Raw genomic sequence first — 25,064 nt, forward strand, 5'->3', positions numbered from 1 at the left:
TCCAAAGGGAGAGCAGCTTCCATGCCTATCAGTGTGCCATAGCCTCTCACCTCTGCCATAGCAATAGGTAGAAATTGCTACTAGTAATGTTCATGAAAGCCTTTAAAAATTAAATTATTCCATGGGAAGATCATTGAACTTCCAAAACCATTCACTGTCAATATCAATTAACTAATGGAAAGACTAGACATTTTACATTGCTTCTCAGGGTATTTTAGGACCTTTATTCAATTCAGTCAGAAATGCTGGCCGACCTGAGAGAAAGCAAAGCCATAGAGAAAACTCATAAAACAAATCACTGGTAGAATCAACAGTGGCATTCATCCCCCATGGCCTGGCCCAAAGTGTGGGATGTACACAGGTTATAAAGAAGCAGCATGGGATTAACATAGACTTCTTAATACTTGTATATAGGCATATTTGAGGTAAGATCTGAAATACTGACAATGCAATTCAGTGTCCTGGATTGCAGAATGATCTCTGGGCAGCTGGAAATACCACTGATATATTGGCAGCTCAGATACCACTGAGACGTTCTGGTAAAGTAGCATGCACAGATTCAGTACTTAAAATTTTTACAACAGCATCTTTTGTAAGGACCAGATCAAAGACCAACTGGTATCACTGAGCAGGAACTCAAAAATCTATGATTACAATTCAAAGAAATTTGATAAAATGTTCTGACAAAAGCATATGTTGCCAGGATTGCTTGAAGGTAGAACTTGATGTATCAGTCGATTAAAATCAGAGCATGCCAACACAAATCCAGTACATTTCTTTGCTCCCTTACACCTTCTTTGCTTTACTTGGCTAAGAGATAGAACATAAGCATCTACACTTGATGTGCTCTGACTGAAACATTAACAGGAGTGATAATGCCTCTGAAGAAGAAAGAGGTAAGCAGGAATATTATTTTAATATAAAATCTCAGCACAGTGGTCTTTTTTGGCCATAACTATGAGAACACTGTGGCCAGACTTACACTCAGAGGAAATTGGGTCTGGAAAGGACCTCAAAAGCTCATCTAGGCCATCCTCCTAAAGTTCATGCCTGGTTCAACTTGGCCTAGATTGCTCCAGCTTATTGAATTAATCTGCACTGAAGCATCTCTGATGGTGAAGACCTCACATGACCTCACCTGCCTCCCCAGGCAGTCTCTTCTACTGTTCTCACTGTTAGAAAGTTTTTCCTAATGTCCAGCCCCAAACTTTTGTGCTGCAGTTTTCTTTCTTGTCCTCCCTACTTCATACTTCAGACTTTACTATAATGCTGGAGGGGAAGTGGGAGAAATACATGAAGTGATTTGGGGGGGGGAAGGAAAAGCACTTTGTGTGGGTGCAGCTTTTCCTGGCAAAGCTGAGTTTTTGCAGGTAACATTTCTGTCTCTCTGAGAGACCAGAAGGGTCTCTTCCAGCTAAAAACTGCACAAATTGGCACAGCTGTCCTTGCAAACCTCTGCTAGAACAAATCGGACCTAAGTACACATTCAGGTAGTGTCAAGGCTCTGTATTTTTAGCTTCACACAGACATTATTTAATTTGAGAGGAGTTCTGGGCTGATGTCCCAGAAGAAGTGAGAGTGGCAGGTCCCTTTTGCATGAGTCCTTTCATTGGATCAATGGTCCAGGGACTGTACTGAGTGGTATTTCAAGTTAAAATGTGTTAAGATTATAAATATTGATTAAATGGTAAAGTGTGCATGACATTTACCGTATCATGGGGAAGGTATGCTGGCCAGAGACACTGAGGCAGAAGAAAATTGTAGTCATATAAATTTTTACGGAGGATGTTCCTGGCCAGCCCCAGATCCATCAGGATTTGGGAGAACTGAAGTTACCCTTCCTGCTGTGAATGCCACGTGTCCTCCTTCTCTTCAGTTCTGGCTGAAGGCATTTCTAGACAGCACTGAGGAGGGGTGTGTAGTTACACATTGTGAGGACTTAGCAAAAAGGCCATTTTAACTCATGATTCTTGTTACTGCAGTTCAGTGGCTGCCAGAAGTCTTAATGTCTGTGTCCACATCTGCTTGCTTTGTGTAATGGCGCACAGAGTTTCAGAGCAGATGTTTATATTTCAAAGCAAGATGCTTATATTTCTCCTTCACTCTGCCCATTTTGTGTGGGCAGAAACATTCCCTCTTCTGTGGGCTTTCAGAAGCGCTTTGTATCTGGATATCTTTGTGTCCAGATAGAGAATAAAGAATGCCCTAAGGAATGTAGGGTGATGCCCATTACACTGACATTAAGGATATGTATTTGCCCTTCTCACACTAGTCTGTCCTGAACCCATTAAAATATAATGATGTGCATACAGAGCAATCTTGCAGTAGCTGCTGAGATGCGCTCATGTTTTCTGAGTCCTTATATTATGGTCTCAGCATGTGACGTTTGTGTGCTACACTAGTCTGCATTTTCCTGCTCTTTTTTTAAATGCTGGGAAACATTTCTAAAGATGTTAATGTTTTTGAGAGCTCACGGACTTTGGTTATTCAACTGGGCCAACCTTTGGGTTATGACTCAAAGGTTTCTGAAGTGATGTTGATGGAAAAATTCATGGACTTGCTTTGGTCTCCTCCCTAGAGTGTACACTGTCACCACAGTAGAGATCTGAAACTGACAGCTCAACATCTGGAATGAAGTCCCTACCAAACTCTATGAAAGAGTATTTAAACCAGAGAATTCAGCTGCTTCGAGGCCATGAGAGAATTCTGTTGATTTGTAAATAGCGGTCTTGTTGTGCTCTGTTTCTAAGTGTTTTGACATATCTTCAGCTGGTATAAATGAGCATCATCAGTGAAAAAAAAGCTTCTCAAAATCTTGAGAATTTGGCCACATATCAATGAAGTTTTTAAGCCAAAAAAAAAAAAAAAAAAAACCCCAGGCATATCAGTTACGTTTGTCCTGGCATTGTATCTAACAGGCATTTAGCTATCCTTCTGAGAGTACTATAGATTAGATTATTTAAGAGTTTGGAGATTTTCTTTTAGTATTATAGTATTTTTTGACAAGTTGAGGCTATCATTTCCAGACAACACTGGCATTTCGGTACCATTGACATCCATGACTCTTTCCTCAGTGCAGGACCGACTTGGCTAAGACACTTCTCTGTTTTAAGGGTCTAAAAATAACACATGGGGTCCATCTGCTTGCCATGCATAGGCAGAAAGCAGCCTTCTCCCTTCAGCCACTTGATGTTATCTGACTTCTTCTTAAGACCCAAAAATATTTGTTAAGAAACTAAAACCAATACCTTGCAGCGATTGTAGAGCTTCTGTAACTTATTTCCAGCAGCTTTATTAGGATGAATTTGTGTGTTATCCAGTGCTTGATCTGGTGGCCAGTTTTCCCAGTGTGCTTGATAATGGTATCATGGAGTAGCATACTTTACAAGATCATTTTTATTTTATGCTGTATTTTCAGGAAACCAATTCAGTTTGTGGGTTGTTGGTTTTTAACAGGTATTGGGGAAATGGGTGAGGAGTCACTGGGGCATCAATACACATTGAACTTGTAGTTGTGTTATTAGGTTATGTGAAAATCATTCCTGTTATAGAGCGAATGTTACTGGAATGTGGCTTCTCCACAAACCATTAATAAAATTAAAAAGAAAACACCTAGCACACAAAATTCTAGAATGTTTTAATTTTTTATGTTTATTTTTAGTCTTGGAACTGAACCAGGTGATTATTCCCACTTACGGAACTGTGCCAGATCAGCAAAACCTTCATACTCCTGAATGGGTGGGTACTTCTTTACTTTAACTATGACTAGCTGTAATTTTTTCTCATATAGATATGCAACAGTCAGTAGCTGTTCCAGAAGGCTAGCATTCCTTCGCATTTGCAGCATATGCAGTTCATCTGTGTGACCGAATCTGAGTTGGTGTATCTCTTTTTCCTAAAGGTACCTGAAGTCATTGACTCAGATGTGAAAGTGCAGGTTGACACAGGCACTGGACTCAGTTAAAAGTGACCAATATATATTCACTATAAACTGATACACGCACATACACACACATACACGCACATAGGATTTCCGTATGTGTATACAAGGATAAATAGTTATGAACACACCCTACATATAAACACACATACTCTATAGATTCATACACGCCCAGGTATTAGTTGGCCGGCATGTGACTTCAGGGTTCGTTTTTACAGAAAGCTTGGAGACACCAAGAAATTCCTTACTCCAATCAGAGACTGAAGTGGCCAGAAGAAAGAAGACCTGAAGGTGTCCATTCCCTTTATCCAAAGTTCAGGTTCCCCAGCTTGCTTAATGTTTTCCGCAGCTAACAGACTTCTGGCTCTAGCTCAAGATCCCCTGCCTCAGGTCTCATTTATCTCTAAGGGCTGGCCAGTTGACCCCAACAAGCCCTGCCATGGCACATGCTTTGCCAACCTGATGCCCAGCTGGCATGCTGACAACTCCAATTTTATTTTTTCCCCTAGAATGGTACAGGTGTGGTCTGCAGTTGCACAAGGACATAGCTATAAGCCTGGATTAGAAAAGGTGTAAAATCATACACTTATCCTAAAGCTAATAGAGCAACTCCATATAAATCAAAAGAACCTGTTCTATGTTTCATTCCTCTAATGACAGAGGTCAGTGTCACTGGCTTTGAGTGTGTATTAGGTTGTCTTTTCTAGTCAAGCTACCTCTACAAGTGGATCAGTGTTACAGGAGAATAAGGCATAAAGAAACAGGTTCAACAATGTCAAGAATTGCTCGTTGGACCGATTAATTTTGAGCACCTAAGAGCTTCATGACTGTTTTCGCATAGAGAAATCGTTCAAGAAAGTACTGTAATGGTGCCAGTAAGTCATGAGAGCTGGAGCTGGTTCCCAGTCAGCCCTGTCCAAGGCATTGACATTTAAACTATCAGCTGTTTACAAATAACTGAACCTGCCTGTGTGTTTCTTTATCGCTGTCTACTAGATCTTACTCCAGGAATGACAGCCTGCTGCCACTGCTACTGGTTATCCCTTTAGCTTGCACAGAGGAGGTCTGTTATGACTGTGGAGCTCCAGGTCCTGCTGACTTCTCTGCCTATAAGGAAATACGTTGTTTTCTTTATATGACTGGGAGAACATACAATACAATGCAAAATGAGCTAAAAAGTTAAAAGAAGCAAATCAAGCATTCAAATTCAGGGGGTTGAATTAAGCCTGCCCTGTCTTATATGTACATATTATGGCTGGAGCTGCTTAGATAATTTACTTTTCAGCCTGACCACCAAACTGAAAGGTCTTTTGATTCATATCAAACTGAAATGGGAAACAGATCATAAAAGAAAGAGACAAAGGATTTCTGTAGTGGTAGTGTGTTCCGAAAGCAGTGTAAATGAAGGGATCAATCTTCATTGCACCAAGGTGCACCAGAGCCTTGGGGAGCTGCTCTAGCAGCTTAGCGGGCAAAGTACTTGTCATAGTTATGGGTCAGCAGAGGTTTGGTCCTGCCTCTGCTGTAGGACACAAGTACCCAAACTACCAGGAAATGAGCTTCCTTCTGGGAGCTGGATACCTTCACCTCCCCTGCCCCTGCCCCAGCGTTTTGTGTCAGGGTGTTCTTCGTTTGAAGCTGCTTTAGTCTCTGGAAAAATAATTAAACATTTTTTGGAGCATGATTGGAACCAAGAGCTTCCATTTCTCAACTGAGTGCCCTGACTAGCATGTTATAAAAATCCTTCTTGGACTCTCCTTGTGGTTCAATGACATTTTTTTAATGTATTTATATGACATGAAATAGCACCAAAACAGCCAGAACATCATATACCCTGCGGTTAGAACAGTGTCCTCCAAGCAGTCTTGGTAGAATTTATTTTTATTTCTACTGAAAATCAACTGTCAAAATCAATTTTTATTTTTGGTTACTCATGTTTACCAGCAGTTGTAATTTCTGCTCAGTTTTCGCAGCATCTTTTCTGCACTGCTCCTTCCGTGTCAGGTCCTCCTTGTTGGCCACTGGGCGGTTTCAGTGGGTTGGAGGGACCCAAAAGATAAAATTGAGGTCTGCTGAGCAGGTCTCCCTGTGAAATGGATGAGTGCTAACTGTAGCTAGAAATGGAAACTGAATAGGAAGCCTAACCTTAAATGATTGAATAGAAGGGAAGTACTGCGCCTGTTGTCTAAACTTAGATCATGCTTTGCAGCTGGAAGTATTCTGGAAATTTGATTTGATTTTGCAAGTCATCCTGGAGTAGCCAAAACTGAGTAAGTTATTGGGTAATATAAACGGTCCCGTTCTTTTTCTGGTGCTGTCTTTAATTATAGGATCACGTGCTAAGCTTGCCACAAGATCCCTGCCTCATTCAGCACATAAGTCAGACATTAATCTCCAAAAAGCCCAAATTCTGTGAGGATGTTGTTCAGCAAGGTGTAAATGTGGCAGGAAATTGCAGGGAAAAAATGAAAGGTTCTTATGACTAGAGAAACTGAGTGCAGTCCTAGATAATGGGATTTTATCCCTGCTTCTGCTGTAGGGTTTCTGTGCAAGACTTGCAAAGTCACATCCAGGTTTTGTTTATTTCCCGAGTGTCAAAGGGGAACATCTGTGACCCTGTTTGCGTTATTTCAAAATAGTCCCATACGGACCTGAAAGTGGGTGTATTGCTTTTTGAAGAGAAAGAATTGCTGAGCTCTCTGGAAAGATGTCACTGCCCTGGTGTCTCAAGCTAGAACTCCAAATTTAGGAGACAGCTTTTGTCATTGATCTCTAGATGCCTTATGTGATCACTGTTAAAATGAGGGTTATACTGTTACTTTCTCTCCTGGGGGATCTTGTAAAATTAAATTTCTCAACATTTGTAGAACATTAAGATTCCGTGAGGAGAGTACCACAGGCATAGTCAGAAGGAAATCCCTATTTTAAGCGTTCGGGCTATTTAGATGAGGTGTGACAAAAAAAGACATTGAATAAAGAAGATAATAAAGAGTATTCTGTAACTACTACAAGAAGGGTAGAAGTATGGCATGCGGTTGTGCAATTAAGCCATGTAACATAAACAGTATGCACAAGGAAGACAAAACTGCATAGACAGCATTAATTCAAGCCTTTACCAGCTCTCAGATGTTTCATTTTGCAGTCTTACCTGCTTTATAGGTAGATAGTTTGAATTTGGATGTAACAGTAAGATTTTTTTTGAGAGTCAACATCTGCAGAGGGGAGGATAACTTCTTCAAATTGTCTATTCCTGCTGCCCCTCAAATGCAATTTCTGCAGTGAGAAGGCTTCAGGGAAGTCCAAAAGAGTGAATTTCCCAGCTCCTGCATCCCAAGAAAGATGGGAGGTGCAGAAAAGCAGGTTTTCAGCAGAGTACTGTCTTCACCTTTTTTAAAAGTAAGGCCGTTTGGTCTCTCTCTAATCAGGAGTGACTGGAATTCCTTCTGCGGCCAGCAGCGACGTGACGCTCAGACAGGAAGTCAAGTGGGTGTCTGGTCCAAACTTAGCTCAGGGGACAAGGCATCCCGATGCCTGGCCGGTTACCAACCGCTTTCTGCTGACAGAAATGTATGACTGTAATGACACCCCGCATTTTTCTACTTTGTCTTTAGTCTCAGTTTATTTCAGTTTGTTACATATCAAAAATTTCTTTGCATGTTGAGGACATGGAAAAAAAAACCTTCTTCTGATTAAGTGCTTGCTAATAATCTCATTGTTGCTAAAAACAGAACTAAAACAGTCCTCTGTTGTTATTAGCAAATATGAGTCACAAGGAAAAATGTTAAAGGCACAACAGTTTTATGGCCCTACAGGGACAGACCAACATTAGTACGTGGTATGCAAATAAACTTATATCTTCCTGAAGTATCTTATGTATTATATATCTCTTATATCTTCCAGAAGTAAATGCTTGTGTTGGTCTTAATGTCAGAAAGTTGTCTCTATTGGTCACTTAGAACATAAAGTATTAAAAGATCTTGTTATATAGCTGTGATAGTAAGAATAACTTTATATTCCTGTAACATTTTCTCCAGATGATCTCAAACCACTTTACAAATAATTATGTTTCATTATATCCTGGTAATATAATTTGTTTCCTTTTTATTTACTTGATTTGAAGTTTCCTGAGGCCTGTAGAGAGAAATAACTGTGCTCCTAAACAGGCACTCTGAAATTTTCACCTACGTAAAACCCACAACTGAGGTGTAACCCGCGGGTCCCTGCAAGACTGTCGCCGAGCTCCAGCCGGGGGATTTTTTGCAGGTGCCTCTCAGCAGAGGTGATGTTACACAGGCTCTGCTCTGCTCTCTTGTTTCCCAGTACTGATTTATTCCCTGGCATGCTGCAGGAAGCTGTTTTGAAGCGTATCTGAAAATTATGTGAGGTTGCAGACAAGTAGTTTATCCCTCCAGTAATGATTACATCTGATGCTATTGACAGTCACACCAAAGGCTCATGCAGGCAAAATAAAGCACTTCTTTTATCCTTTCAGTTAGATAAGTCATTCCTGCAGAATCTCTTGTTATTTAAAAAAAATCAGCTTACAATACTGTGCTTGTTCAGGGTGTAGGAAACAATAAATAGCTGCAATTCCTGTGCACATATTTTTCTTCATGCTTGTCTCCGTTCTGCCCTTCCCACCATTGTCCCCACTGAATGTTTAACAATATAATGCCCAGAGAAGCCTGGAAAAGTGAAGACGGGTTTCTTTGTAAATCACCATTTTTTCTCCCCGTGTGGAGCATCGCTGTTGCTGAAGGGAGCTTCCCACTAGAGTGGTCTCCTTTCATCTTCTGCTGCAGGCATCACATGTAGCCATGACTACAGGAACGGTCTCGGCAGCTCCCCTTAGATACCAGCAAGCCTGGTTCTACATAAGGAGGAGCACACCGTAGTCTCCCTCCTGAGAAGCTCTGAGTCAAGGGGCTGAGGGTCGGTTCCATGATGTGGTCACTTGGAGCCAAACCGGTTACCTCAGCCTTTACAGCCCTGTGTGGAGGGGCAAGCTTGTCTTCATGTCCCACTCGTCCCTTCTCCAAGTGCCACTCTGTCCCGAGGGCTGGGAGAGCAGATGCTGTTTACCGATGACTGCTTGTGCTGGATTAGCAAAGAGCGCAGGAAGCTCCTTATTCCTTTGCCGAGGTGGCCACAGGGAGCCGGAGTCGGGGAGGATTGAGAGGAGGTGTGTGAGCGGGGGGGTGTGCATGGCAGAGGGCTGCTCAGGACTGGCAGCTCTGGCAGGATCCCACCAGCTGTGCATACATTACCTGGTAGTGAGGACCCAGCAGTGGGTCTGTAGAGCAAGGCGTTTGGTGCTGAGGAGGTGGTGGCTGCATTATACACATTTCTGGGCTTTTCGTTCCTGCCAACTACCTCCCGTCTCATTCCTTGGAGTGAAGAGCCACTCATGCTCACCTGGTCTGACCCTGCTCTGAACTGAAAGGCAGAGGTTCACCCACATTAACGTGGCTGTGCTGCCTCTAGACTAGCCCACGTAGGTGTACCCTGAGTGTTTCAAAGAGCTTTATCCACGACCTGGCCCTCCCCTCCTTCAGATTGCCTCTGTTAATAAAGCAGCTAATAGTTCCCCATCTCTCTGTGGTAGGCAAGCGGTTGACTGTACCGCACTTGGAGAGTTCAGAAGTGCCGCAGAGTATGTGCTAAATATAATTAGTATTTTACAGCTAAATGTATTACATGTTTTTACTTATTAATGATGTTAATCAATATTAACCTGCTGTCCGCTAGGGTATTATTATAACATTAGAGTGCACAACCGATTGCCTCCATCAGTACTTAAAATGTGATTATGCTGAGGCTAAGAAAATTAGGAAGTGCAGTAAGTAGACCCCGTGTTTGTTTCTTCCAAAACAAAGAGGTATCAATGGGCTTGTTCATTATTTTAGGTTATAATTTGCTACTGATACTTAAGAAAAATTCTGTATTGGAATTTCAGCCCCATTAGCTTATGTGTCTGTGCACACAAGCTTGTGTGCATTTGTATGATAATAACATTTGTAATACTGTCAAATAATATTACATATTTTTAAAAAAACAAACATTGTCTCAAAGGAATTATTAACTTCAGAGTACAGCACATCTTTTTGGTTTCCAGTCTTGTTTTTCCCCTGGTATTTACGTTGAATAATATATGATTTTTCATTACAAACTATCCAGTAGGGATTACAAGATACACCACACATCTCAGTTAATGTAGCTGTCGGAACCTTAACTATTACATTCCCATTTGCATTTTACTTCTTACTTTTAATTGAGCAACATTTAGTGTTACATTACAATTTATTTGTGTGGGTCTTAATCTTGATCTTTTAAGTATTCAGGCTTAATGAGTCAATTCTTTATTATTTTACTGATATATAAAGTGTCTGTGGACAGTCAATTGAACAATGCCCTCGTGATTAAAAGCAATAGAGATTACATTTAAGAAGTTAGCTTCATAAGTGTGAACTTCTGTGTATCTGGATTCATGCAGTCCAATATCGATTAATCTTTCAGCTATATTCCATTCTATGTATGCATATTTTGACATATATATATATATAAAGGTGTATGTGTATGGTAACATGTATATACTCACGTGAATGAAATCACATATGTAAGTAAATTCCTGAGTCAGAATACTGATTAACAGGCAGTCTTTGCATCTGGTTATTGACAATCCAGTTAAGCCAGTTGTTGCTAAGTTACATACTAGTTTTATAAGCTTAAAGGAGACTACATTTAAAGGAAAATTCTTCAAACCGTGAAGTTATGCAATCACAAATTATGATCAAAACTTGTTAGATCAAAACTTGATCTGATGTTCGCTGTCTGCCATTTCTTTCTTTTCTATCCTGTGGATAGGTCATATAGGAAGAGAGCTAAAAGCTGTAGTGAAAAAAACTCAAAGCTAATACTACTTTTATGCTTTCAAGTGCTTGAATTTCACAACTAAACTCTGTCTCTGTAAACAGAAGTTATTATAATGCTGTTTCTAAGATTCAAAAGACGAAGAAGCCCAATTAAAAAAACCTTCTGGTTTATGCAGTGGTGACACTTCCCCTCCTTATTCATTATCACAAGGTTTGAGCTCTGTGTTTCCAGCATTGCAACACAGAGCAATTTTAGCCCTGGCCAGAGCCTGCTGGGGTCCCAGGGGAGAGCAGAGGCTGCAGGGCTGGGCTCTGTGCTTGGCTGGGCTCGGCTCCCGGCGCCCTCTCTTCTGCTGCTGCCCCGGCACCTCCCAAGCTGTCTCCCAACAGGGGCTGTTGGCTGTTGTCAATGCTTTCCTCCCAATGGGAATCTAGTCAACATGAAAACATCATGATTATGTTTTAAATGAGACTGAAAATGGTCGCAGAAGGCCTGCATTTTACACCCATGGCTCAGCGGGAGGAAGACTTGTCCGGGTCAAGTCTGATTGCTTGATGGGACTGTGCCAACTGTAGCTCCCAAGAATTTAGAAATTCACATCTATGACTTGCTTTGGGCGATAGAGATACTCAGTGTCATTGTGGTCTGGTGATGCCATTTGAAAGTTTAAAGCATTCTTTTTCCTAAAATTTTATTCACAGTGTGCAGTTGTATGTTGATTTGGTGACTGCCTAGGTAGTTTCTGAATCCTAGGCCAGGTTGTGAAACTAACGTAGAATATATGCGTACATTGGCCATATGTCAGCGTATATGTATATATATATGCATGTACGTATGTCAGCAGCTGCTTGCTGTCAGGTTTGTCACAAATCTGTAGGCACAGGTGGGATTCAAAGAGAACTGTTCTAACCAAGAATCTGCTCAGACTGTTTGAAGCAACGAAGTTAACAGGACATCTTTGCAGCAAAGCCTAGCCTTTGCACATACAACGTAAAAAAAATAGTGAGTTTAAACTCCCCTGAGTTTATTTAAAATACGGAAATTTTGTCATAATTATGGGGAGACACATCTTGGTCGACTGTTTTGACTCTGCCAATAAACAGTAACAAAATAGTCTACAGGGAGAGGTTTAGAATAAAACTCCTGGGAAATTTTGTTTTGGAAACACTGACACTTGTGGTTCCTAAAACACTGTTTGCTCCCTGGAACTGGGGTGCTCCTGACTGAAGACTGGCATTCTTCTCAGTTTTATCACAGTTGAAGAACAACCATTTCGGTCTGCATTTAAGGGGTCTCTGACACCATAACCACATTTCCATGTGCCTTTCTGTGGACCAGACATCCCAGAACTCCCAAAACTGGACCTGGAATCCCTCATGAAGTTTGGTCTGCACTGACAGGGAAATTTCAGGGATAGGACATCTGGGAATGTTTTCCGTGTCCCCAAAGGCACAGCATGTTCAAGAGATTATTCTGGGTCATTTTGCCTGGCCTGATCCTGCCCTAGGCCACCCTGCACGCCCAGCCAGCTGGAAGCCAAGGGTCCTCTGCGGTTCTGCATGGGAGTCTTCCCAGCTTTGGAGATCTTACCACCTCTAATGCAATGCTGAGTCCCACTTCAGGCATTTGATATCTATGAACTTCGGGGGCACTGCACTCATTAACACCATGGATGGATTTGGCCAAGTACCTGAGAGTTTGGTGCTCATTACATGAGGATTCTGATAACATTACAGCTATATATTACCTGAAAGGAGGGGTTGTTACACCTGATAGCACCCTCAGAGTACTCTAAGAAACTACAAAATCATTACTTGAGGATTCAGGTTCCCCGTCATCAATGTGTCTGTATCGTTTCACACATGAAATAACACATTAAGATGTTATTAGTGGATATGACAATCTGTCCTCCTTTCCTCCGGGGACTAGATAATGGCTTATGGATATATTAATCCTTTTGATTTTGGCATATATTATAACATGATGGATGTGTGGCATACAACAATGTTTTTTGCTTGCTGAGACGTTGCGAATAAAAAGAGAAATAAATCCACATAGGATGTGTCCATTTTGAGAGTTCATCTGCAGCCTGGTCATGCTTTTTGTTCTCTGGGCAATGGTGGGTTTGGGTATTAGGGTGCATGAAACTACTGGGCTTTTTGTTTTGGTTGGTTTTTTTTTTATTGCAGAGATGCTTAAACTTCTGGCAGGTAAGGGGACAGATGGGAACGTACTAATTCTGAGACTCCCATCAGGCAACAACATATCTTGTAGACAGACTATCTAACATTGTGTCCATGATGGCATGCAAATTACTTGACAGACGTATTATTTGGGAATGGTGCTGTATCCCAATGCTCCTCCCATTGTCAAAAGCTAATATGCTATTTTTAAAGAACAAAATTAGGTCAAAGTTCTGCTGTTTTTATGTCATGCAGAGATCTCCCAAGCTTTTTTTCTCCATTCTACTCCGTGCTACTTTTGTTGCCACTTTGGTCTTCGTGTTATACGAGTCTGACGTGTTGAATTTCTCTGTTGACTGAAATACTGTGTAACAGGAAGCAAGTAAGGAACTGATGAGTGAAGTTCTTCATATTAACCTATCCTACCTGCCTTCCAGGCTGATTTTGATGATAAGCCTGACTCCTTGTTCTTCAACGATGGGCAGCGAAGAATTGACTTTGTTTTGGTGTATGAAGATGAAAGCAAAAAAATGACTCGTAAGAGGAGTGATCATAAAAAGCAAAAGGTAATTTATTTTCAGTATAAATCTGAATCATTTGTTGGGCATTAGAGCAGTGGGCAGAAAGAACAGTGCCCTCACCCAGAATGGCAATTGCATTGCCCTGTCCTAGGAGTACTCTTGGGAGTTGGGAGACTGTAGCCCATCAAACTGAGCAGGGAACAAGGGTGAGCTTAAGCCCGTAGATTACTGTGTAAATGGGCAGAGCGCTGCACATCGTGTCTGTCTGTGTGCTAGGTGACCTCAGAGCATCCTCCTGGGAGGGAGGGAACGCTTCAGGAGATGTGAGCAGAAAAATGCTGGTATCACGTTCCTGGTTAGAATTAGACACCAAGATCTTCAGACTAGGACAATTTTCTGTACCTACAGTGACTGAATTAGGCCCCTAGTGGATTTTGGTATTAAAATCTGGGTATTCAGGGGAACCAATAGAAGGAGGCAGCTGACCAGGTGCTCCAGATCACAGTTATGAGCATAGCTGCTGACATTCTGCCCAATAAAGTACCCAAGTCATTTATGGGAAATAATTGTACGTCACTTTGCCACCAGAATTTCTCCCTGTACCACTCCTTCCCTTGACACTTCAACAGCTTGGCCCTCCCTAGGGACATTGCAAAAAATTTCTGACTCAAGCCAGTGACTGCTTGATGCTCCTTAGCAACGATGAACGACAATCATAAATTATTTTTAACTATTTTTTCATTATTTCAGTAGTTCTGCGAATGACTGCTTTCATTATGGCACCCAGGGCCACAAAAACAAGCTCAGCCATGCCACTGAGCTATTCTAATTGTGAACTACTTGAGAACTATCCATCCACAGGATTGTAGTCCCCTTGGCATCTGCGCTCTCCCACCCACCTGCTTCCTTCTCTGATTTAGCAGCTCCATGTTCCAGCAGCAGCCTCTGGTAGAAACAGGCAAGGACAAAGATATCACTGAAAGCAGCTCATAGACAAATAATGATTTGCAGTTAGGAAAGAGAAGAGTAGGAGTAAAAAGGCCTGTAGGTAAGTTGGTTGATATTCATTACACCGTGGTGTTGTTGGCATTAACAGGGCAGCCATAAGGAATGTCGTTAGTAGGGTTTGAGGGAGTCCTGCAGTGGGTGGGTGTTGCATTACATGTGATCACAGGATCAGCAATAAAAATTAATTGAAAGAGGTAATTAGAAACAAAAAGCTGCCCCTTTGGAAACAATTGTTTTTATCAATTAGTATTTTACATTTATGTTTGTAATATTTGGCCATTGCCCAAATGTACTTAAAAATATAATGAGAGTCTTTTCCAAACAGTGATGGAAATTAAATGTGAGCAATGGAGTACTGTTTTTAGTGCAGCATTAATGTTAGGACATTAGCCAGAATTAAACCATGAGTAATTAGACCAGGAGATTGTGGGTAATGTGCTAGGTGCTTGCAAAAAAAGTTTACTTTCAAAGGTCTCAGTCCTACAAAGATCTGCAGCCACACTGAATCTGTGGTGTGCTGAGGAAGAGGAAGCAGTCTACCTACACGCAACAAATGTGAGAACGAGAGTGTATTAGACTCATGATCAGATAAGGTGAAGACTGAGTGGCTGGGGAGCAGTTCTGTGGAAGAGGCCCTCGTGGTCTTGGTGGACAGCAAGCTGGACAAGAGCCAGCTGTGTGGCCTGGCAGCAAAGTGGCCAACAAAGGCTGTATGGGCAGAAGTACGGCCAAGAGATTGAGACCTGTGGCTGGGGTGACGTGGATGTGTCAGAAGGAAACTGAAAACAGCAGTGATAGCGGTTTTCAGAGCCAGGATTTCCATGGACAGGGAGAATCTGAAGCCGTAGGGGTACTGTGGAAGGCGTAGGCGAGAATTTTGATACTGGGAACACATACGGTGCTGAAAGGGCAGTAGAAAGCATAGAAAGAGACAAGGATGAAGAAGTGGCAGTTACAGAGGACTTCCAAGGGCAAGAACAAAGGTTACAAGTGTGATGACACTGAGCTGGGGAACTAATGAAAAAATCCAAAGCTGACCATGAAACAGACTGAAAGGTGGAGGAAGGAGAAGAGGGAGTGAAGAGAGGATTTTGCTCAGTGAGTCTGTCACATAAGCTGAAATGAGTCACCTGGTCATAACCAAACTCCTGTGACACAACTCGGAAGTACTGGCTCCCTCCCTCTAATGCCTCACATACAGGTGTCATCAGTTTAGAAATGCATTTCCTTTATCTATTGCTGGAGGAACAGGCTTTTAAAATGTGAATGGATGTAAGCTTTCTAACTTTTTAAGGATGGGATCGGTGCAGGTCAGCTCCAAGCACACAAATGCTTTAGTCACGTCAAGACAGAGAGGTCCTTCATCTCACTTGAGATCACTTGCTATGCAAGTGGGGGAGGCTGTATGTGCTGCAAATCTTCATGCCCTAAGCATATGCTGCACAGATGTTGGCGGCACTGATTGATAACATTTTTATTCCTGTACCTCCTCCCAAGTGGGGTGCAGGACGCTGCCTTGGGACCTACCTCACACTCATACTAGGAGTGAAGGGAGAGAAACTGAGAAGTAAAAAAGAAATAAATGTGAACAGAATATTTGAAAAGAAGAAACAAAACACATATACCTTATGTCTGAGATGGAAAGGAAAATGACATTTATGGTACAGTTTTGCATCCCTGGAATTCCAGGGAGAGAATTAACATTTTGGCCTACCACAGTTCCCAGAAAGGTGTGGAGATGATGCTGCCCAAAATAAGATACATAAGGTTTCATCAGTGTTGGCATAAAACCTAGTTGATAGCTTGTCTTTACTGACACCGTTTTTTATTTGGTTATAGTTTTTTTCTGGGGCAAATGCTTCTACCCTTGTGATGATATACAAGATACCAAACCGAGGAGTATTGCCATTTACTGTCAGCTTTAAATACTGCATACGTCACAGTCTGTCTCTGATCAATGATTAACTGAAAATGCCAAATTTTATAAGCAGTACTTGTATACTTTAAGGTGCTTTAAGCCTGAATAGATTCCTTGCTCATACTACTCGTTCTTTGACTCTCCTGACAGTTTTACACAGCTATTATCCAGAGGTTTATTGTTCACAGAATTTGGAAACTCCAGCTTATTAAAGAATAGCAGATCCGGTGAAGTTTGTTCTCGTAGAGTGAAATCCTCACCTCACTGAGGTCAGCAGCAAGGTCTCCACTGGCCATGTGCAATGTTACAGGTCTGTGAAATGTGGGGACCAGGAGTGTGGTCACTGGGACAAATTCTGTCTGACGCACACTGCACCCCACCTGATTGCATGACATGGAAGTCAGGGCAGAATTTAACTTGTTAGTGGACATCTATAGATCCACATTTCTGAACTTAAAAGTTTTGAGTGCTGCACTGGGTAGTTTTGTATGATACTGAGAGCGGAGGAGTCCCCAGACACCTACTGAATTTAGTGGGAAGGATTTGAAAATCAGACCTCAGCCTGTTAGGTAACCAATTTACTGCATTCAGAGGAACAGAGTACAGATCCATCTATTCTTCTGCAGCAAGAGAAGAATTGGGTCCTGGGACCATCATTATATTTGATTTGGATGGCTTTCTGTGCTTTTTCAAAAGAATTGCATGAGTGTAACTGAGAAAATGGCCCAGCATTAATTTATATTAATTAGCAATATTCTTGGGAGAACATCTCAGAGGAGAGAAGGAAATAACTAAAAACATGAGGGTGATTTGGATAGAAGGAACAAAACCATGGGATTCTGAAACACTTGGAGATGTGCAGTGGTGCTGTGCTTCCCTCATTTTCATGTGTTTCTGAAATCTGGTTTAAAGAAGGCAAAGTCAAACTACTGAAATGACATCCTCGTGGAAGTTTCTAACATAATTTACAGATTCAAAAGTTAGCAGATAAGGTTCATATATGCAACTCAATTTGAACTCCAAACCTTTTAAAGTTGGTATACAATTAATTTTGCAAACACTAGCAAAAATCAAACTGTCAGGAGCAGATTCCAGAAACTGTACCTTGCAAGCAATTGACATTCCTGCCCAAAGCATGTTTTTTAAACCTAGAACTTATGTACCCTATTTGTCAGGATAGGTTACCATCAGAATAGAAATTAAATATCACCAGTCTTCCCAGGATTGCTCCAAAATGCCAGTTTTGTCTGTTGGGATCCTCAAGGAGCTCACTGTTGAAAGTTAAAGGGTCAGCACCAGAAAGTCAAATTAAAAATAGATTGGTGCAGAATGACATTCTAGTCCATCTGCTTCCCCCAACAGAAATAAACAGAAAGACTGTCAGTAATTTAAGTAGTAAAGTGGGCAAAACCTTCATTTCCAGCCATGAAGTAATCTGTGCTTCACAGAAATAGACAGGTGTTGTTGTTTTGGGTTTTTTTTTCGAATTAAAGGAAAACTATAATTCACAGAGAATATTGCACACATCATTTTTTTTAAGTACGGTCTTATGGAGAACTTCAGCAGGGCTAGAGAAGTTTGTCTTCATAAGCAAACAATGAGTTCCTGCCTGTAGACTTGTTTAGTTTAGATAGCTGACAAACAAAAAGCTTGGATAACTTAAAAAACTAATTGTACTTCTCCTGCTGTTTAGCACACTGGCGACGATACTTGGGTTTACAGAAAGAGGGGTACCTCGGTGCCATTTTACACGGTGATTTGAGGCAGTAGAGGATGGCAGGCTCTACATGCCTGTGGTGTGCCAAGCCAAGCTACCCAGGAAAGTCTGATAACAAGGATGAAAGGGACCTTTGAAACTGGGAGGAGGGCAACCACACCTGCCCTGGTCCCTGCTCGATGGATTGGTTTTGAAGCAGGAACTCACTGAAATAAAATCTCTGTTCCAAACGCAAATTTTACTTCTTCACCTAATGGTTGGAAGGAAGGATGACAGAAGGATGGGAAGACAAATGGAAGGAGGGAGTTACTCTGTAGTTATACATTCATAGGACCAGAAATGGGTCTTTCCAAACAGGGTGACTGGAAGCCACTGTTGAGAGCAGGGCTAGACTGCAGTATTGCCAGTTCTGTGTGGTCATGAATCAGGTTTCAGAAAATCATGAGGCTGGCTTAAAATCAGAGGGTATCTCAGAAAATATGTATTTGGAGTTCTTTGGGTTTACTTTTTTTGTGTCTGCCTTTATAGCATATTCTGCTTCACATTTTTATGATTATCTTCAAACATAAAGGAAAGAAGCTTACAGAAGCAGAGCTTCTCAATCAATTAATTTCCTGATGCTAACAGCTGGGACTTTCAGAAAAGCTTCCAATACCATCAAAGGAACTGTGAGAGTTGGCAGCTAATATTGATACAGTGATCCTCTCCACTCCCTTTAGCTGATTTCTGTGGGGAAGGCTTTGGGCCCCATGCTCCTTCTTTTATTGACTGTGATTTATCTGTTGCCTGTCAGGTAGGCAGAGGTGGCTATTCAAGCACTCCTTCCTCATTAGGATTTGTCCCCTGAAGCCACGCGGATATTGCTGTGGAGAACTTTTTGCACAAAATAAACTAAACAAAGATATGAGTTGGCATTCTTCTGTCACTGTAATCAAAGCAAGTGCTCCCTACCATTTACAAAACACAGAGAAAAAAACTGCTAGTGCTCTGCTACCAATTTCCAGACCCACAATCTTGTTAGTCTCCTCAGCTTGGCACGACAATCACCAGACATTGAAAGCATTATGGTGAAAAAGCAGCTCCCAAGAGCTAACCCTTCTACATGCCTGTAATACTTGGCATTTACTTACACTATGCTTTCACTTTCTTAAGATTGTATGTGATTATGCATCCCATAGTGTCCTAGTCTATTGGCTAGGCATTCAGTCATCAAAATCTATGTCAGGTTTAGGTCAGCAGCATTTCCATGGTTACATTATTATTACAACTTAGCCTTGTAAGTAGCTGAGCAAAATGCCAGATACTAAAATAAACTTTGGACGGTCTCCACCTTCCAGCCTAATAAGCTATCATATCTTTATGCTGTATTCCCCAGTCAATGCAAAACCACTATAGACTCCTCTGGGTAAAAGTCTAGCTCCTCCATAGATCATCATGCGCATAATTCAATCATTTATATAAAATAGCAAAGCCCCTAATTAGCAAAGGCTCCCAGGGGCTTTGTTTCTCACTACTTGCATTAATGCATTATTATAGACCTTAATATTGTCAACATTCCTCTAAGATTTTGAGGGCAAAATTAATTTGGGGAACTCCTTGCCGTAATAAATTATTAAAGCAATCTGAATAGTAAGATTAAAAAAAAAAAGTATTAGACTCCTACAAATGAGAATTGCCCTGCACCCATCTTTGTGCTATTTAGGAAGAAATGAAACAGGTATTTAGCCCTCTGCCATTTTTATTTGCTGAAACAAAGCAGAACTCAAGTTGAAATATTTTCATGATTCAGTATTATTCACCTTACAAAGAACACGTGAACATGGAAGAAGCAAAAAGATAGGATTAAATGGTGGAAGAGTTAATAGTGGAGTAACGAACAACTCCTGTGTTGTGTACTACATATATTAATGATCTGGTAAGGGGATTGAGGTATGGTATACCAAAAATTGCGGAGGAAATTATTCTGTAGTTTACTCAGAAGCCAAGATGACTGTGAGCCTTTAGCTTTGAAGGAGAATGGAGAGCACTATTACCTATGAAATGTTGAAAAAAGCAAGGAAATATGTTACTGCAAGGAAAAAACTCATTCACATTTGGGATTCTAAGTTGGTGCTGTTAGTACAAGGAGGAGACTTAGATGTCACAGGAAATATAAAGAGCATTATACTGTCACCAATAAACAAGTGGATTAATAGGACATGGAGAGATACCTCCACGAAGAGTGCTTTCAAAGTTTGGGATTGTGGTTTTATCTTGAGAAAAGAGAGGAATAAGGAGAAACGTGATAAGTATTGATGAAAGAAGAAAACATTGAAAGATTTGGCTTTTCTTGTCCTTAAGCTGAGAAGAAGGTGGTATTCACTGGAATAAAAAGACAGAAAACCCGAAAGAGATTTAAAAAATACCTTTTAACAAAATATGAAATTAGTCCGTCGTGATCATTGCCACAAACAGGTGCTGCAGCTGAGCACTAACAAATATAAATGGGGTGGGCTGTTTATATTATTAAGTTTTATAATTATTAATTCCAAGACTTGCTAGAGTTTTGGAAAAATAGTTTTTTCTGCTTTGGGGACTTACAACAGCCTTTAAACATTAAAAAACTGGATAAAACTTATGTGGAGATACAACTGACCTGTTCCTGTGGAACTCCTGAAGATATTTGTCCTTTTTGATTTTGCCCCTTAGAGTGGGTAGGTCTTGGGTCTGGTCCTGAAGACCAGTTTCCATGTACCTATCCAAGTTCCTAAATCTTTATCTAAAGGGTCATTCATTGACTCTGGTCCTTCACAATAGCAACAGGACTAGATCTTAAGCACAGATCTTAAGGCAGTTAGTCTGGCTATAGAGGACCAGGCGACAGAAACCATTGGACCATTCTTCTTTTAAAAACTCAAAGTTCCAGTAGCGGTAGGCAAAAATCCCTTAAGCACAGGGCTTATAAACAACCAAAAAATTGGCCAGTGGCATGAAAGCAATCTGGGAGTAAGAAAGTAGTAACACCAAGTCACTCTGAGAACATTGCTGCATGCCTAGCCTAGCCCGGTTCAGAAATAAAGCCATCAGTCCCCAGTGGATTAATGTAATCTCCTTCTGGCAAAGTGCTCATAGAAGCCTCCCCCCCGGCCCCAGCTACCTACAGGTGCCCCCCCTTACCCACGCTGATATTTTGACATGCAGTCTGTAGTCCGAGGAGAGCTGGCTAGCCTTGACTTACACAAACAAATAGCTCATTGGGGAATGATCCAATTGATGCAGATAGCTTTTAAATTGGATTACTTCACATTAAGTTTCAAAACTTCTTATAAATCCCTTATGGAGTTGTATATCTCATATTTTGAGGGGAGAGGGGCTACTTGTCTCTGTGTGTTTTTTGTGGGGATGTCGTGTGTGGAGAAGCAAATTCAAGATTGCAAAGACATTTCAGATTTTTTGTAACTCACTAACTGCTAAGTGCTGGTACTGTGAAGTGAAATTAAAATGATCCATGAATTTCATCTTCACTGAGGAAAACTTGTCATGTCCATCTGGGGACATGGAATGCTCCTAGAATAGCACCACTGACTCTACAAGTGCTACAGCTCTCAGCTTCTTCCTTTGAGGATGCTTATCCATGGACTAAAATGTAGAGGACTACTACAGTTTGAACCACTGTGTGAACACATATGATTACTGTGAAAGAAGAATAAAGTTCCAGGTTGCTGGAAGGAAATGGGATGTAAAGCCCTTGAGATTAAGACTTTCTAAAGGGCAGATCAATGGGGGGCAGGCGGCTGCCGTCAGTAGTTCAATTAGTGACTAAAGGTGAAGGATAGGTGCTCTCAAAATTCAAAATTTAGGGCACATTTTTACCTCCGTAATGTACCAGAAACTAAGAGGGTGAATTTTCCAGAATTGCATTTGAGGGCAACATTGCTTATCAGATTAAAAAAGACCTGATCTGGGTTAGTAGGTAAGACTGTACCTATCACCACAGTAGCTGTCAAGTGGGCTATAGAGATAACAACCTAATGATTCTTTGTTTTGGGAGGCAATTCCATTCTTCTATGCATACGTATTTGCGAAATTTGGAACAGATGTTTTACAGTGTTCAATACCTTTTAACAGAGGAAGAGACAAGCATATGAATCAAACCTGATAAACAACGGCTTGCAACTTGAAGCAACAAGATCGGTGAGTGCTCGTCCCTGTGTGATCGGCTATGTCTAAAAGCAAAGCTGCCCCTATAGGAATAAGGAAACTGGATATATGAACCTACTGTAACTTTCCTCTCCTCTCAGGAGAAAAAGGCCCACCTTTTTTCCATCAGTAGCATCTCTGTGATCTGATGCAAAATCTTTTAAACTTTCTGTCTGTTCCTTCCTCTGCAAAGTAAAAGATAGGAAGCGGGGAGTTTAAATAGGTTGTGTTTGCTCAGTGCTTGGAAGATAAAAATTACTGCTACACTCTGAGGAGAGGTTCTCCCCCTACTCTGGCTGTGTAGGATGTGTGGGAAGCCAGTGGGTGTCCGAGGCAGAATTCCCCTGCCAGGAGAGCAGCGCAGGGCTCCTGCATGTGACCCTGCTCCTTGCAGGGCCTGGCGCAGTGCAAACAGTTGTAACCATCAAGCTTTGTATATTTTGGGCTGCGAAGTCACCTGCGGGCAGTTCACGAGCGCTGTGATAATGCACACCAGCTGCCGGAGCTGCTGTCTCTTGCAGGGAGGGTTAAAGCCCCTCAGAGCCCTTTCCTTCCTGCCCTGCAGGGCTGCAGCGCTCCATCCAGGTCTCCCCATCCAGGACAATCACTTCCAGTCTAAAATTACTGTAGTTTGGTAGTCTATAGCGGGCTCCAGAAAAGGTCATTTTGCCCCTTCCTCCCAAATTAGACTCAGAATACATGGCATCATGGTATTTACTTGATTTCTGCAGTAAGAGCTCCTGCTGCACATCCAAGGATGCAGTCTGGCTCTTCACATTCATAAGAAAGTAAACTGCTTGCTTTAAGTCTGACACGGACCTGTTGCTATACAATTTTGCAGTTTTCAATAATTCTACTGTGATAATAACTGAATATACTCAACGAGCTGCATAATGTAATTTCGTGTGGCTGAGACTCACTAACGCAGGGTGTCAATAGAAGGCCTACAGGCGATGTGTAGACAGGAGACAAGAGTGGCTATCACGGTTCCCACTGCATACTGGTGCTAGTTTGGGCATGCAACCGGGAGCAAATGTGCCCTGTGCTGTCTTTCTCAGTAGTCTCGGCTGATTCCCCTTTCCCTCTCCCCATTCTCCCTACGAAGCTGGGAATTCATGTTGCCCAGGAGCACCCGTGGGTGCCTAGCCTGCTTCCATCAAGTCATGTCACTCTGGAGTTGTACTTGAAGTGCTGGGGAGTCACTGACAGCTCCAAAGCCACAGCTGCCCTGCCAGGCTACAAGTACAAACACTCCTAATTAACCCGTAGGGGGGAAGCTTTGTTGAACTTAAATTGCTTTGTAAAATACTTTGCAGAGACGTAAACATTAAGCATTAAGGGAACATTTAGCTGTCTTTTTTTATATACTTTATATGCCTTTATATGCTGGAGTGTTTCCACCTCCTGTCAGTGCTTTTACAAAGCTAATGATACACTCGCCGAGATGGACAAAGCATGCGGCTTTGAATAGGTCATCTATGAGCTGTAAAGAGAAAGAAAATTCTGGATAGTTTAAGAAGTGTTATGAAAAATCCTTTGCTTTCATTTTCCCACACACATATTTTTAATATTCTTTCATTTTAGGTTTTGGATGAAAAACTTATTTTTGTGAAAGTGCACGCACCTTGGGAAGTGCTGTGCACATACGCCGAGGTTATGCACATCAAATTGCCTCTGCAACCCAATGACCTGAAAATTCGAGACTCAGCTTTCAGCTGGTTTAGTAGACTCTTCAGAGTGGATGAAAATATCATCAAACCTGAGCAAGAGTTTTTCACTGCCCCTTTTCAAAAGGAACATTTCTCCAACTTTTATATTCAAGACAAAGACACATTTTTCAATCCTGCAACTAGAAGCCGAATTGTAAGTCCATGGAGTATTTCTAGCATTAAATCTTAAAAAGAAAACATTCCTGTAATCAAATCAGTGCAGTTACCTTCATGAGAGCATCCTGAAAAATTAGAAATATTTGGGATGCAATAGTCCTGTGTCATTTATGGAACAGCCTGCAGAATCCAGAAGGAAAACATTCGTTACATTTGTCCCATTTCTGTTCCACCTGAATTTAAAGGGGGGATTTGAATGGTTCATGTAGCCTGTGCAATTAATTTTGTCTGCACTGCTTACCCTTTCCTAACTCAATTATATGCTGAAACAGGTATAGCTGTGTATGATTACTTTCAGGTTGCAAGAGACACAAAAATATTTTCTAAATTTCAGGTTCATTTTATCCTGTCCCGTGTGGAATATGCAATCAAAAACAATGTGAAAAAGTTTGGCATTAACAAATTACTGGACACTGGAATCTACAAAGCGGCATTTCCCCTTCATGACGTAAGTCCAGTGCTTGTAACTAAAATATATTTTGAAATAGAGGTCTTAACTATATCCGCGGGGTTTATATCAAAAGATACAAACACTATTGATTGCCTTACTGCTTGACTGGTTATTATATCCACATAGTAGAATAGGATATAGTTTGGCTAAAGAGATTTTCTTCCAAAGCACTGTTGGTTAAAAATGTAGCTCCATAACTGAAAAACAACATATTTCATTTAGGAGGTGTTAACCTTGTATTCTATGGGAGATGTAGTTCAGTAAAATGCCTGGCCTGAGTGATAGTTCCCATGATGCACTGTATCATCAGTTCTAAATCAATTTTAACATTGTCCCTTTTTTTTATTATTCAATTTTTCAGTCTTTAAATTCATATCAAATATGAACA

At 41.3% G+C, this 25,064-nt stretch overlaps 1 protein-coding gene across 1 annotated transcript in view; it reads left to right on the forward strand.

Moving 5' to 3' along the window:
* ANO6 (anoctamin 6) overlaps window positions 1-25,064 on the forward strand; it is a 74,255-nt gene that overhangs the window by 24,669 nt on the left and 24,522 nt on the right. Inside the window, exons 2-6 of the mRNA XM_072876520.1 lie at window positions 3,662-3,738; window positions 13,434-13,562; window positions 22,268-22,333; window positions 23,924-24,202; window positions 24,560-24,673. Of these exons, the coding sequence (XP_072732621.1) occupies window positions 3,662-3,738; window positions 13,434-13,562; window positions 22,268-22,333; window positions 23,924-24,202; window positions 24,560-24,673 (665 nt within the window). The remainder of the gene's footprint in view (window positions 1-3,661; window positions 3,739-13,433; window positions 13,563-22,267; window positions 22,334-23,923; window positions 24,203-24,559; window positions 24,674-25,064) is intronic.

The sequence above is a fragment of the Ciconia boyciana genome, chromosome 1 (assembly GCF_034638445.1).
Source record: "Ciconia boyciana chromosome 1, ASM3463844v1, whole genome shotgun sequence".
Classification (NCBI taxonomy): Eukaryota; Metazoa; Chordata; class Aves; order Ciconiiformes; family Ciconiidae; genus Ciconia; species Ciconia boyciana.